At 43.9% G+C, this 11,693-nt stretch overlaps 1 protein-coding gene across 1 annotated transcript in view; it reads right to left on the bottom strand.

The window, feature by feature from the left end:
- Nucleotides 1-551: 551 nt before the first annotated feature.
- Nucleotides 552-11,693, bottom strand: part of cntnap2a (contactin associated protein 2a) — a 305,794-nt gene continuing 294,652 nt past the window's right edge. The window contains exons 24-26 of the mRNA XM_062379226.1: nucleotides 4,115-4,399; nucleotides 1,955-2,026; nucleotides 552-1,416 (exon numbers count right to left, since the gene is read on the bottom strand). Of these exons, the coding sequence (XP_062235210.1) occupies nucleotides 1,217-1,416; nucleotides 1,955-2,026; nucleotides 4,115-4,399 (557 nt within the window). The 3' untranslated portion in view covers nucleotides 552-1,216. The remainder of the gene's footprint in view (nucleotides 1,417-1,954; nucleotides 2,027-4,114; nucleotides 4,400-11,693) is intronic.

Below are 11,693 nucleotides of genomic sequence, written 5' to 3'. Positions count from 1 at the left end.
GCCACAGAACACACTGAAGCTCCTGAAAGGCCTTGTCAGCAGTCTGGCCGTTGCTTCACATTTCACCTTTGCATAATACACATTTGAGCAGGTAAACATTTTCCCAAATTAAAACTATGAACCTGAACATTAGCAGATTATGTCTCCTTTAATGCCTGGTGATCAGTGCACCAATACAACTCATTAAACATCAGTTGGGGTTGTTGGATCTGACCACACATTGTACCCACAGGTGCTTGCACGGGCTGTGAACCCATGGCGTCACTCTAAGGTCTAAACCTACACAGAAAAAAGATATAAGACTCAAGTGTTTGGCAAAGAAACTAATCGACCGTCTCCAGTGTGAAGGAGTAAAGGCTCAAGGTTTCGCCGATATCTGAATGAAAAGAAAGCTGCCGCGCTGAGCTAAACCAACCACGAGCACTGAGAAACCCCTCTCTGCCCCTCCTCAGAAAGGAATGTCCCATTACAATCGCATGTCATAAACTTTTAACATAATACTCTCTACTTCACACATATATAACAAACAGACTCATGATATAATCGCAATATAGATCTTACAGTTCTCATTAGTGTTTATTTATCGGACTCTGAATAAATCTGAATAAAAGAAAAAGAAAATAACACAAACTATTATTTACAAAGTGAATTTTGGCATCCATATCCAGCTCGATATCACCGCAGTATTAGTGGCATACATGAGGGTTGATGAAGTAAGAAAAAAAAAAGGGTTTGGCATGTCGATTTGATCATTTATAATATAAGACTTTTCTTAAAAAATAAAATCAAAACGCAACAGAGACTGCAGATAAATCTGTGCTATCACATGACCCGGTGAGTATAATTATTTGTCATATACAGTATTCAAAGGACTCCTGAAAACTCCCAAGCACGATACAAAGAAGGACGAGCTGGTTAGTATATACAAGTACAGTCTCTTATAGCTGTGCCCCGCTAAATAACTGGTCCTCTCTCTCTAATACTCTGGATATATAAAAAAAACTAAAACAAACAAACAAACCAACGAAAAAGATTCCTGTACACGTCTTCCCCACATCCCCCCCCGCCCGCTCCGGGAGATTATTGTCCTGCTCGAGCAGCCGTTCCTCCGTCTCCCCCGTGATTGGTCGCTGAATGATACCTCCTCCCCTTTCGGTGGCGACCGTTAGTCATAACGAATCACCTCCTTCTCCCCGAGTCCTCCGCCCACTGGCTGTTAGATGAACCACTCCTTTTTTGATTCTTCGATGGTTTCTGGGTTGTCGGTGCTGATGATGGCCGTGTCCGCCGACTCTGCCGCGGACTCGCCGCTGCCCTTGGCCTCGTTGGTGTGGTAGGTGCCTTTGTGACGGAACATGTAGCGGATCAGGAACACCAGGGTGCACAAGATGGTGAAGATCACCACCGCGATGATGCCTGTGCAGGGGAAGGACATCGAGGGATAAGTTACAAGAACTGGTATTTTCCCTGTTGGTTATTAGATGAGATGGAAAGGAGGGCACGTTAACTGCACGTGATCTGACAGTACGGCTCACCGATGGAAATACATCACTGTTTGGTATTGAATTGTTTATCTGTAGTAACATGTTCACTCACTATAGCGGTTTTCAGACATGAACACATAGGGAATCTGTAGACAATGGAGGCCGGACTTTCCCCAGACTTTCACATATGAAGAGCACAGCAGGAGATTCTCAGGTAAGATGCATTTACGCCAACAGAAACATCTCTTGTCTTCCACTTTTTATAAACTTCATTAACTCACTAAATTCTTCAAATATTCTCCTGCTGTATTCTCACGTGGGCAACTGACTCGGACATTTGCGCAGCCTCTCCTGATACTTTCAGGAGAATGTGTGGAGATCGGTTCATGTCTGAAAGCAGCGAGAGCATCTGAGACAAAGTTGCCTCTTGACAGCTGAAATGCAAAGCTGAATATGGCGACACGTTGTACCTCCAATAATGGCCGAGTCCCTGTTGACTCCATCAGGAATCACTCTCTCCTCATTAAAGGGGAGCTCTGCATCTGAAACAGAGAGAAGAGAGAAAGAGAGTCAAATTAAACGTACATATATCATACATAAAAGTAGATTCTAAGAAAATACAGACAGACAAGACTGTTCAAGAAAATACAGACATGTCATGATGCTGTTCTGCAGAGACTTGGTTATTGTTCACACGTATAAAACGCGAATAATAGTTTCACAAAGGGTTGAACGTCTCTTGATTATTAATTGATGTGTTTTGGGCATAATATGCAGTAAACCAACCAGAGGGCCAACTCCCATTCCCTTTAAAATCCAGCTGTGCTTACACCTTGTTGGATTGACATTGCAAAATGAAGGTGGATTTGCCAGGTGAGTATGAGAGAACTCTTCCCTCCAGAGGAAACAGATCCGCTCATGTGTAAGGTGAAAAGGCAGAAACAGATCTGCTAACAGCCTGTGTAGACACATATGAGTTTCATAATAAAGGCCCCTAAAATAACAGTAGAATACTGCATCAGTGACTTCTGACCAAGCTTTTGTTGCCTCAACATAGCAATCAACTGAACACCTGAGCGCCCCTCACTGATAGAGGCAACAAAAGCCTCTATCAATGCTCAGATATGCTCAGATCTGCACCAACGCATTTGCTATTTAAACAATGTAGGCGCTGCTTCAGTCTGAGACGAGCAAACACTGAGGTGAAACCACGAGGGAGACTTGACGGAGGAGAAAGACGCTGTTGTGATGTCAGGCCCGTCTGTTGTGCCGACGGAGGAACAGACACAAACACTTCAAAGGGCATAATCCAAACAACCTGCATATGTGCACACATCCACACAACAGTGGAAGGAGCCGTCAGCTATTTCTTCTGCTGACAGCATCGTTCTCCAGGGAACTAACCAGATGAGAGGACGAGGCTGGGGAGGGAAACGTTGGTGAATATAGAATGTAATTGTGGACTGAGGTGCAATCAGACGCATTTCAGTCTGTCTGCAGCCTGGACGTGCTCGGATTTAACATCAAGAATTCATCATGTGTAAAGACGAGACTCGAGGGCACAGAGTTGAGAGGAGAGGACCAATACGGTGAAAAGAAGAGAAATCTGAGAAAAAAGAGAAGTCTGACACTGATGATTACGGATGATACGTAAGGAAAAAGGTATAGCAGAATAAATATTGATCCTTTCTGCGGAGGGACGGTGGAGCGCTGACGGGGGAGTTTTGATGGGCAGTGTGTGGTTTGGACCTGGAGTCCGGGTCGATGGGCTGGATCGATCTCCGGGAGCTCCACGTTCCCAGAGGTGCAGTCGGCACCGAGCCTGAGGAAGAACTGCTGCATCCGGAATAACGACGCAGTGGAAAACTAAACACTGCTGTGGAAGGAAACTTTAGATACGAGAGTACTGATGTCTGTCTGTCTGTCTGTGTGTGTGTGTAGCTGTGTAAGGGATCTGTTGGTTGTGTTCGATGTGTGTAACAGTGCACATCTGGAACCTAAATGAGCCGATCCTAGCTGATTCACAACAGATCAAATTTGCATATGTCAACTAAGCATAGCAACCATAGGAGGGTTATGAATATTTTCTGACTGATAACCACATAACTTGTTAATTCTTAGTGCAATCCTGAATTATGACTAAATATTTGACTTTTGGTGTGTTTGACCTCTTTTCACCAAAATTAATAGGTTTTTTAAACTTGGATAAACTTGGTAATAAAATGCAATTTACTCTTTTGAAACTACACAAGATGACCTCCAGGTGAAGTAAGTGATGAGGAGACAATGAGCGTCCTGTAAAAAAAATGTCATGGCACTTTCTCGTTAGCGGTTCTGAATGTGACTTTGCAACATCCTCTCCTTCGCCAAGGAGGTTCAGTTTTCCTCCATGTTTGTTTGTTAGTCAGCAGGATCACGCAAAGACTACTGGACCTATTACCATGACCCTTGGTGGAATGATGTGGGTGAGGGAACGGTTTCCCATGCTCTTGAACATTGCGAGAGAGGGCATGGTCTGTTATTCTTTTTGAAATTCTAAAGAAATAAGACAGAGATCTTGATGAAAAAAATCGGGCACATTTGGGGAAGTGAGTGAGTGTGTTTGATTCGATGTGGCCGGTTCTGCTCACCTGTGTTGTCCAGATGCCAGGGATCTGTTGCAGCAGACATTGGCGGGATGGTGAGAGGTGATGCCCCACAGTTGGATTCCACCAGTTTGCCCTGGTAAGACACCGGCAGTGCGGCGGGGGGTTGTCTGTCCGACTGAGCGTCTGTGGGCGTGGCCTTGGCCTGTGCGGCTGCTCTCAGCGCAGACTTGAGGGGGGCGACGCCGTTGAACTGCACCCGCGACAGGCACCCGACAAAGCCCGGCGTGTTGTAACGCTCGATGAGGACCGGGTCTACGTGTCCGGTCTCTGCACGGGGACAAGAAGCTGAGGTCATTGATCTCATCTTATTTGATAAGAATGTCGAACCAGTTTGATGTGATGGAACTTAAGAGGAAGCAAGACTACAACATTTGCAGATGCTGAGGGACGGTGGGGATCAAAACACACTCTGACGCTTAAACTCAAAGTCCTGCTTTAAGCACACATTTTTGCTGATGCACACATACAGTAAAACCTATGTCCTGCAAGTCTAGAACGCCCAGTTAGAACATGAATCTGCACAAATGGGGAAGGAGGATTTTTGGTGCAGTCACAAGACGATTCTCCCTGGCTTAAATACACACGTACACACACAAGGTACCTGCAGAGAAGATGAGAGAGAGGAGAAACAACAGGCAGCAAATAACAAAATCCCTCCGACCTAAATGATGCATAAAATGACGGCCACAGGCACAAACCTGGTCTGATTTCAAAACAGCACAAACAGTCTCAGGCGCTTTGAAGTGAAATGTCCTGCTCCTTCACATGAAATGGCTGTGTGGGCTGACGGAGCCTGGACGGTATTTTAACATGCATGGCTGCTCTGCTGCTGCTGGACGACGGTGCCACACCCAAGAGCAACGGTTTGGATAAATCTGCAGCAAAATGTTAACAAGAGACGACTGTTCCCTCTGTGTGTGTGTGTGTGTGTGTGTGTGTGTTTGTTTAATGAATTGTGTTATGTTAGACAATCTGAGTATCTGGACATGGCTCATAATTCAATTCCCTTCCTCTATTCCATTTTGATGGGTCAAATACAAGCCTGTGTACGTGGGTTTGCGCACTATCGACTGTGCTGCCCGGAATAAAGCTCAACGCTCGTCTTCTGTGTATTCAACATCTGACCAGAACTCCTACAGACACGTACACTGTATATTTATACACATGCGGTACATATATAGCTGAAATGTGGCTCAGCATCACCCCTCAGGTGAAGCAGACAAATGTACCTGCTTTCAGTCCCTTCAGAACCTTTGAGAATGGTTTGCATAAGCAAGTGTGCGTGACCCTGCATATGCATGGGGGCGTGCACAAAAGGTGGAGAGAGGCAGACAGACATGAAGGAGAGAAGCGGCTCGGAGGGTTACAGTGAGCACGGTGAGCAGAATACTGATAACGACATGAATACAGGATCTGAATCCAGGCACTCTCTGAACCTACTCACTGCAGAGGCCTGTGTGTGAATACCAATAGGCTCTCTGTTACGATTCTAACAGGCTGCTTTGCATACAATGCCGACAATACCAGTGTTTGGTTTAGCGCAGACTATCTTCCCTTGTCTTGGATTATTAATCTGGAGCCTGTGATTTCCCAAGGGAGGGTTCATTCGATCAACGATGTGCCGTGCAGACAAAGTAAAAGCTTAAAAAAGGACAATTAGATCAATACTGATGTGGATATTTCCTTACATCTCTGAAGAGCATTCTTATGGGACTGCCCTCTTATGGCTGCAGTAGGCTATCGTCTCCAGAAGGTAGCTGTTGAATCTATCCTCTCATTTTCGCGGGATTGATCGTCAAAAAAGCCCTTCAAGCCGAAGGGGGAGCTGCATGTTTTGCACGTTGACCGTAGATTGTACATTAAGATAAGTCCCATACGATAACATTAAGGTAGCAGGTTTTATGACAGATACTACAGCCAGACACCAGGGGGCATTTGAGTACCTTTGGCTTCACTTTCGGTGGCGGTCATATCATACACAGTGTATAATGCTAATACTTGTATTGCGAATAATCATGGTTTTGACACACGTGTGCTGGTCAAACTGCCAATTACGCAGCTTCCACTGTTCTGAGATCAGTTAGTATGTTGTATGCAATATTGTACACATGTGCAGATCTGGATTTGAGGCAGAGTTGGAGGACTCGAGTCCCAGGACTTGACTCTAGTCGAATATTTGAGGACATGCAACTTTCTGGACGAACGCTGAAAAAAGACCTGACTTCACTTGAAATCCCTGACCTGAACATTTTCTTTGATTTGAGGCACGTGACTTGAAAGACCTTAACCATTTTCTTAAAATGCTCAGAAGAAAATTACTAATGAGAAATTACGAATGCAAGGATCAAGGTGAAAGGATTCTCCCACACAGACACTAAATGTCTTTTAAGCCTTGTATTACCAGACCATTTCTGATTCATGACCCGACACCTTTCCAAGACAGAGCTGCGTGACAAATGCAATCCTGCAGGATTAGGCAGAAAAGGTGATGTTTCCTTGATGAGGATTAAAACATCCGAGTTCCAAATACATGTATTTGTTCTCCGCGATCTAGAGCAGTAAATACCACTCAGCAGGTGGGATGCTGTTTTATTGGTTTTCATTTTAACTGCTGCCCAGGTGTTGCACAATAGAGACTAAATGAAACCTGATCTAATGATCCTGTAGCTTTGTGGATTTGTGAATGTTGATTCGGCTATGAAATCGTATATGCTTCACAATAATATAAAATACAAGCACAACACAAACAAGAGCCCAGAATTTTTATTTTTATACAGAGTGATGTCATCCTCTGCACATCAACAAGTTAGATCACCTCCTTCTAACTGCACTTACATGTAGCTCATGCTTGTGTGTAAGATCAACACAAAGCCTACGTTGCTGTGAGCGGTTATACTTGTGTGCTGGTGTGTCTGTGTCATTGCACTTTCAAAAATGCTAGTTGACAGTGGGGTTTTTCCATACAGGTGTGTGTGTGTGTATGTGTATAATTCAAATAATGCAAACTGAAACACAACAGATAATGTTGGAATATGAGCTAATGAATGTTGAGCAACAGTTACCTCGACTGTTGATTCAACGCATTAGTAGAAATTGGCCTGTAGGCTTGTAATCCTCTCTTGTCTTTGCTCTGGGGACTTTTTGTTGGGTCGTCCAGACTAATCAATCTAACATTGACAAACACACACAACCCAACAGCTGTCCCACTCGCTAATCCTGTGTAGAACAGAGCAGGGACAAATGTGTCTGGTCTTAAGACTACCAATAATGAAATGTACCATGACACATGATTACAACTAGGTTCAACAATGGTGTTGCACGGTGCACCATATGTGACCCCTCACACCCCCCCCCCCCCCCCACACACACACACACAGACTGAAGCGACAAGGTCAGCATTTTGATAAGAGCACTGCACCTCCTGATGGCGTGTCACCAGGGTGACCAACGACATCACATGAATAATTCAAAAGGTGACGCAGCAAACCAAACTGGGACGGGAGGTCTGGTCTGAGGAGAATGGAGAGAGAGAGAGGTGTATTTTGGAAAAGGAGTGAGATGGCGGAGAATGATACGAAGCGTAGAAAAGCACCTGGTGTTTCTCTCAAAAAAACCAAGGTAGGATGAAGAGAATAGAGAGGAAGGGTGTGACCTCCAGAAAGGGCTGGTGGTGGAGGAGGAAGGTGAGAGACATGAGGACACGGAGACAGACGGGAGGGTCTCTAGTGTGTGATGTGTGTGTGTGTGCATCAGGGTGGAAAAGAGAGAGAGAGTGGGAAAGAAATGGGGTGACACGAAGGGTGCTCAAATGGAAGGGCTGGGTAGAAGAGATCACACGCAGTTGCCATGGCAACAAATGGAAGCTGATGTGGGGGAGAGGGGGGGCGTTCATGAAAGTATGATGCATTTGAGACACATCAAAAGAATATTAATGCGACGCCACCTACCGCACCCTGTGCAACAGTAATAAATAAGTAGCATGGTCACTAAAGCAAACAAACACACAAACACACATACACACAAACACACGTTGGTCATGGCTGATGTGCCGTAGAGAGGGGCAGAATAAATTAGGGAGGGGAAGCCAGATAGAAATACAAAAAAGCAAGAAAACAGTAGAAATAAATAAGGAACACATAAACTGTAAGAAAGATATTTTCCTTTATCCTTATTTGTATATTGTGTATATTAACATGTAAAAATGACATCACCTTAAGGATTTATCCCTGACCAATATTCATTCCCTTCTCATACAGAATTTGGATGTAAATGAAATGTTGCTGTGTCACTGAAACAATGTGAATTAAACCAAACCACGAGCTGCAGTGAACACAGACCAGTGAGGAGAAGAGGTATGGGATGGAGGAACTGGTGGAGGTGGTGAGATGTGACAGATAAACGAGAAGCTGTAGCAGATGTTTACTGGTTTAAGACCATACACCTGTGGTTGCTACACCCTCCCATGATGAGCACTACACATGCACGCCCACATGTGTTTTTATCACTGCCACCTCAAGCTTCCTCCAGACACAACAGAGATGCATCAGCCAGAGCACCGATCACAGGTTAGCACGCTCTCTAGAAGGAAGACTCTGAAGAAGACTCGGAAACGCACCAGGATTCTGTGCAAGTCACCTGCGATATAATTCAGGAGTGCAATATTTTCATAAAAATTGTGACTTGATTGGAATTTTAAGAATAAAACCGGCAGATGAAACACTGTATTTCTCATGTTCAGAAAGACAAACACATGTATAATCATTAACAAATGCAAAATAAGACACGCACACACACACACACACTGTAGTTACCTATATGTGGAGTTAACGACAGTTTTGAAGCTTCCTCTCCTCTCCCTTGTTCTCCCTCTCAGCTACGTGAGTCTCTTAGTACAGGACCACATTTGCAAGCATCTCTCTCTCTCTCTCCCTCTCTCTCTCTCTCTCTTTCTCTACCTCCCTCTCCCTCTCTCTGCAGTGCAGACCCACCCCCACAGCACCAGCTGGAGAAAACCAGGATGCCGGATTCCACGCCGGCGTGGAGCAGGACTCGCCAGTCTGAAAAGTACAGCTAGTGGCGAACAGGCGGGGAGGACAGCGATGATGTCATCCCTTGTATAAACAAAACAGTGACCACATGTGAAGTCACCTCCAACGATCAAAGGGCACTCAGAGATTACAGATTTGCCCGGAGACAGATAAGAACGAACAGGCTCTGTGTTATCAGGCTCATATACAGTCAGGGTTGATCGATGCTCTGATCAGAGTCAGGACGTCTGGTCGCCACTACAGGAACGCCAGGCATCGAACCAGCGGCTGCCTGTGTAGGGGAGGAGATTGATTCAAGTTCATCATGACTTGCCCTGGACAAAAGTCAGCAGCACTGTGAAGTATATATGATTTGTGCTTTTTTCGGTTCTTATAGAGATTCAATGGGTTCTGATTCTGGATCCTGAAGAGCAGAAAACCCGGAGGACGTCATGAGAAGTGCAGCAGTCAGATTAAATGATTAAATAATACACCTTCCTCAGCAAGACATGTGCCATTGTCTACCAAAGCAAACATCAAATCAATCTAGATCAACTAGAGCTGATATAGAACGGTGAAATGTCAGCTCATAACACCTGAAAAGGAATAAAGTGCAAATGTCGGAGTCCCTCTTCCTGCCAGCCCCCTGGTTAAACTGCTGATGACGCAACAGGATGGACTCAAAACTGAAAAAATAGCTTTTGGTCATCAACTGAAACCTCAAACCAGAGTTTCGGTACTGTGAACAAAAACGTGCAATTCAATCCTGCCTCCTGGACATTTTCCGGACATTTTCCAGAACTCTGGAATGTTTCGAGCATCACCACTTCAAGCAGACATTCATACAATTAGTGTCTAGACTGTACACAGAGCCTTACGGTCAGGGAACATTTTGGGTTCGGTATCTTGCTCAAGCACACTTTGGCATGTGGACTGGAGGAGATCGAACCCCCAACCCTATGGATCTGTATCTCCTCAGCCACGAGGCCTAAAGCAGTTGGGTCCATGCTTTGCCAAGATGACGACACTTATCCGAAACATTTGAAGGTCAGCGTGACGTCTGGACATAAATACAAACTTTAACGGCTGTTATTTGCATTCAGACGTCTTTCCTTTATCTTCCTCAGAGAAGAAGCCCCTTCACCTTGAAGCCTTTGAGCCTGTGTGAAATAATTGGCAGCACCCACAGGGAGCGAGGTGTTGAATGAGCGTGGACAGACTTCCCAGAATGAGAGAGGCTCAGGGAATAAAAAGAAATTCAAGAGATGAATCAGAGTTTTAGTGCAGCACTGATGTACATGTCCCTCACAACCAACCCTCAGGGCTACAATCATCTGTCTCTGATAGCGACTTTCAGTGTCACCGTTTCCATTACTCTCCCTCTGCCTGTGGCTCTCAAGCTATTCCCTTAGTGAGACACAGTCACATAAAGTCCAGGCACGCACAAACATTAACACACACACACACATTCGCACACACACACACACACACAACTGTCAGGCTACAGCAGGTTCAGTCGTATATAGCATGTGCTGAATCATCCCCGTGCTCCATGATCAATACCACTTTAGGACAATTACCCGTGGCAGCAAACACTGTGATTATCATGACCGTGAATCTGAGGGATTCACATTGACAGCTACAACAAACATGCTGACAAATGAATATTTGCTACACAAACAACTGAACTCTCAATTAAAGAAAAGTAAAAAGTTTGATTTTGTTCCCAAAAAAGAAGAATAACACGGAGCTGATTCCAGGATTGTTATTGAACTTTATGCAGTGATTATAGGCTATGTTTATGTTTTATGTGTATACTTATGTTCCTGTATTTAAAAGGGACAACGCACAATAATTTACATGCGTGCTTGAGTCCAACATGAAATTGTGCCAGATTTAGTCATGCAGGTGGATTGATGGTAAAAAACAACAACACACAAATAACATATAAGACACATGTATAAAAAAAACACAGCACACACAAGGTAAGCATATATATATATATATATAAATCAATTAAAAAGCTGTATGACATATGTAAACATGGACAAAGGCACTAAAGTACAAATGATGAGTAAAGCAATATAAAGAAAAAACAGACGTATCAAGTAGAGCACATAAACACTAAAATTAAACACATAACATTTAGTAAACGAGCAGTAAAACAACAACATGGCCACAAACCAGACGATGACTCGTCTCAGTTTCCAACAACAACAACTGTTATTTGTGTCTCTAGAAAACAACCGGCAGTGAATGAATGAATTAACTCCTCTGTATTGATCTTTATCTATTATTTAAGATGTTTTAATGCACGTCTGATACATGGAGGTCTCACGGGTCTTAATGTAGAAGTTCCTGACAACAATAACCTGTAAATTATTAATTGTTATACTATTTATTCAATATAATATTAAATGGTGAACAAACATATTCTATTATGAAATAATACTAATAAATAGCTGCTATTTGTATAGACACTCACAGATTACATAGACATGTTACTGGTGTCCCACTCCTACTACACAGGAGCA

Source organism: Platichthys flesus, chromosome 21 (assembly GCF_949316205.1).
Source record: "Platichthys flesus chromosome 21, fPlaFle2.1, whole genome shotgun sequence".
NCBI lineage: Eukaryota > Metazoa > Chordata > Actinopteri > Pleuronectiformes > Pleuronectidae > Platichthys > Platichthys flesus.
This window is presented reverse-complemented; position numbering and strand designations above follow the sequence as displayed.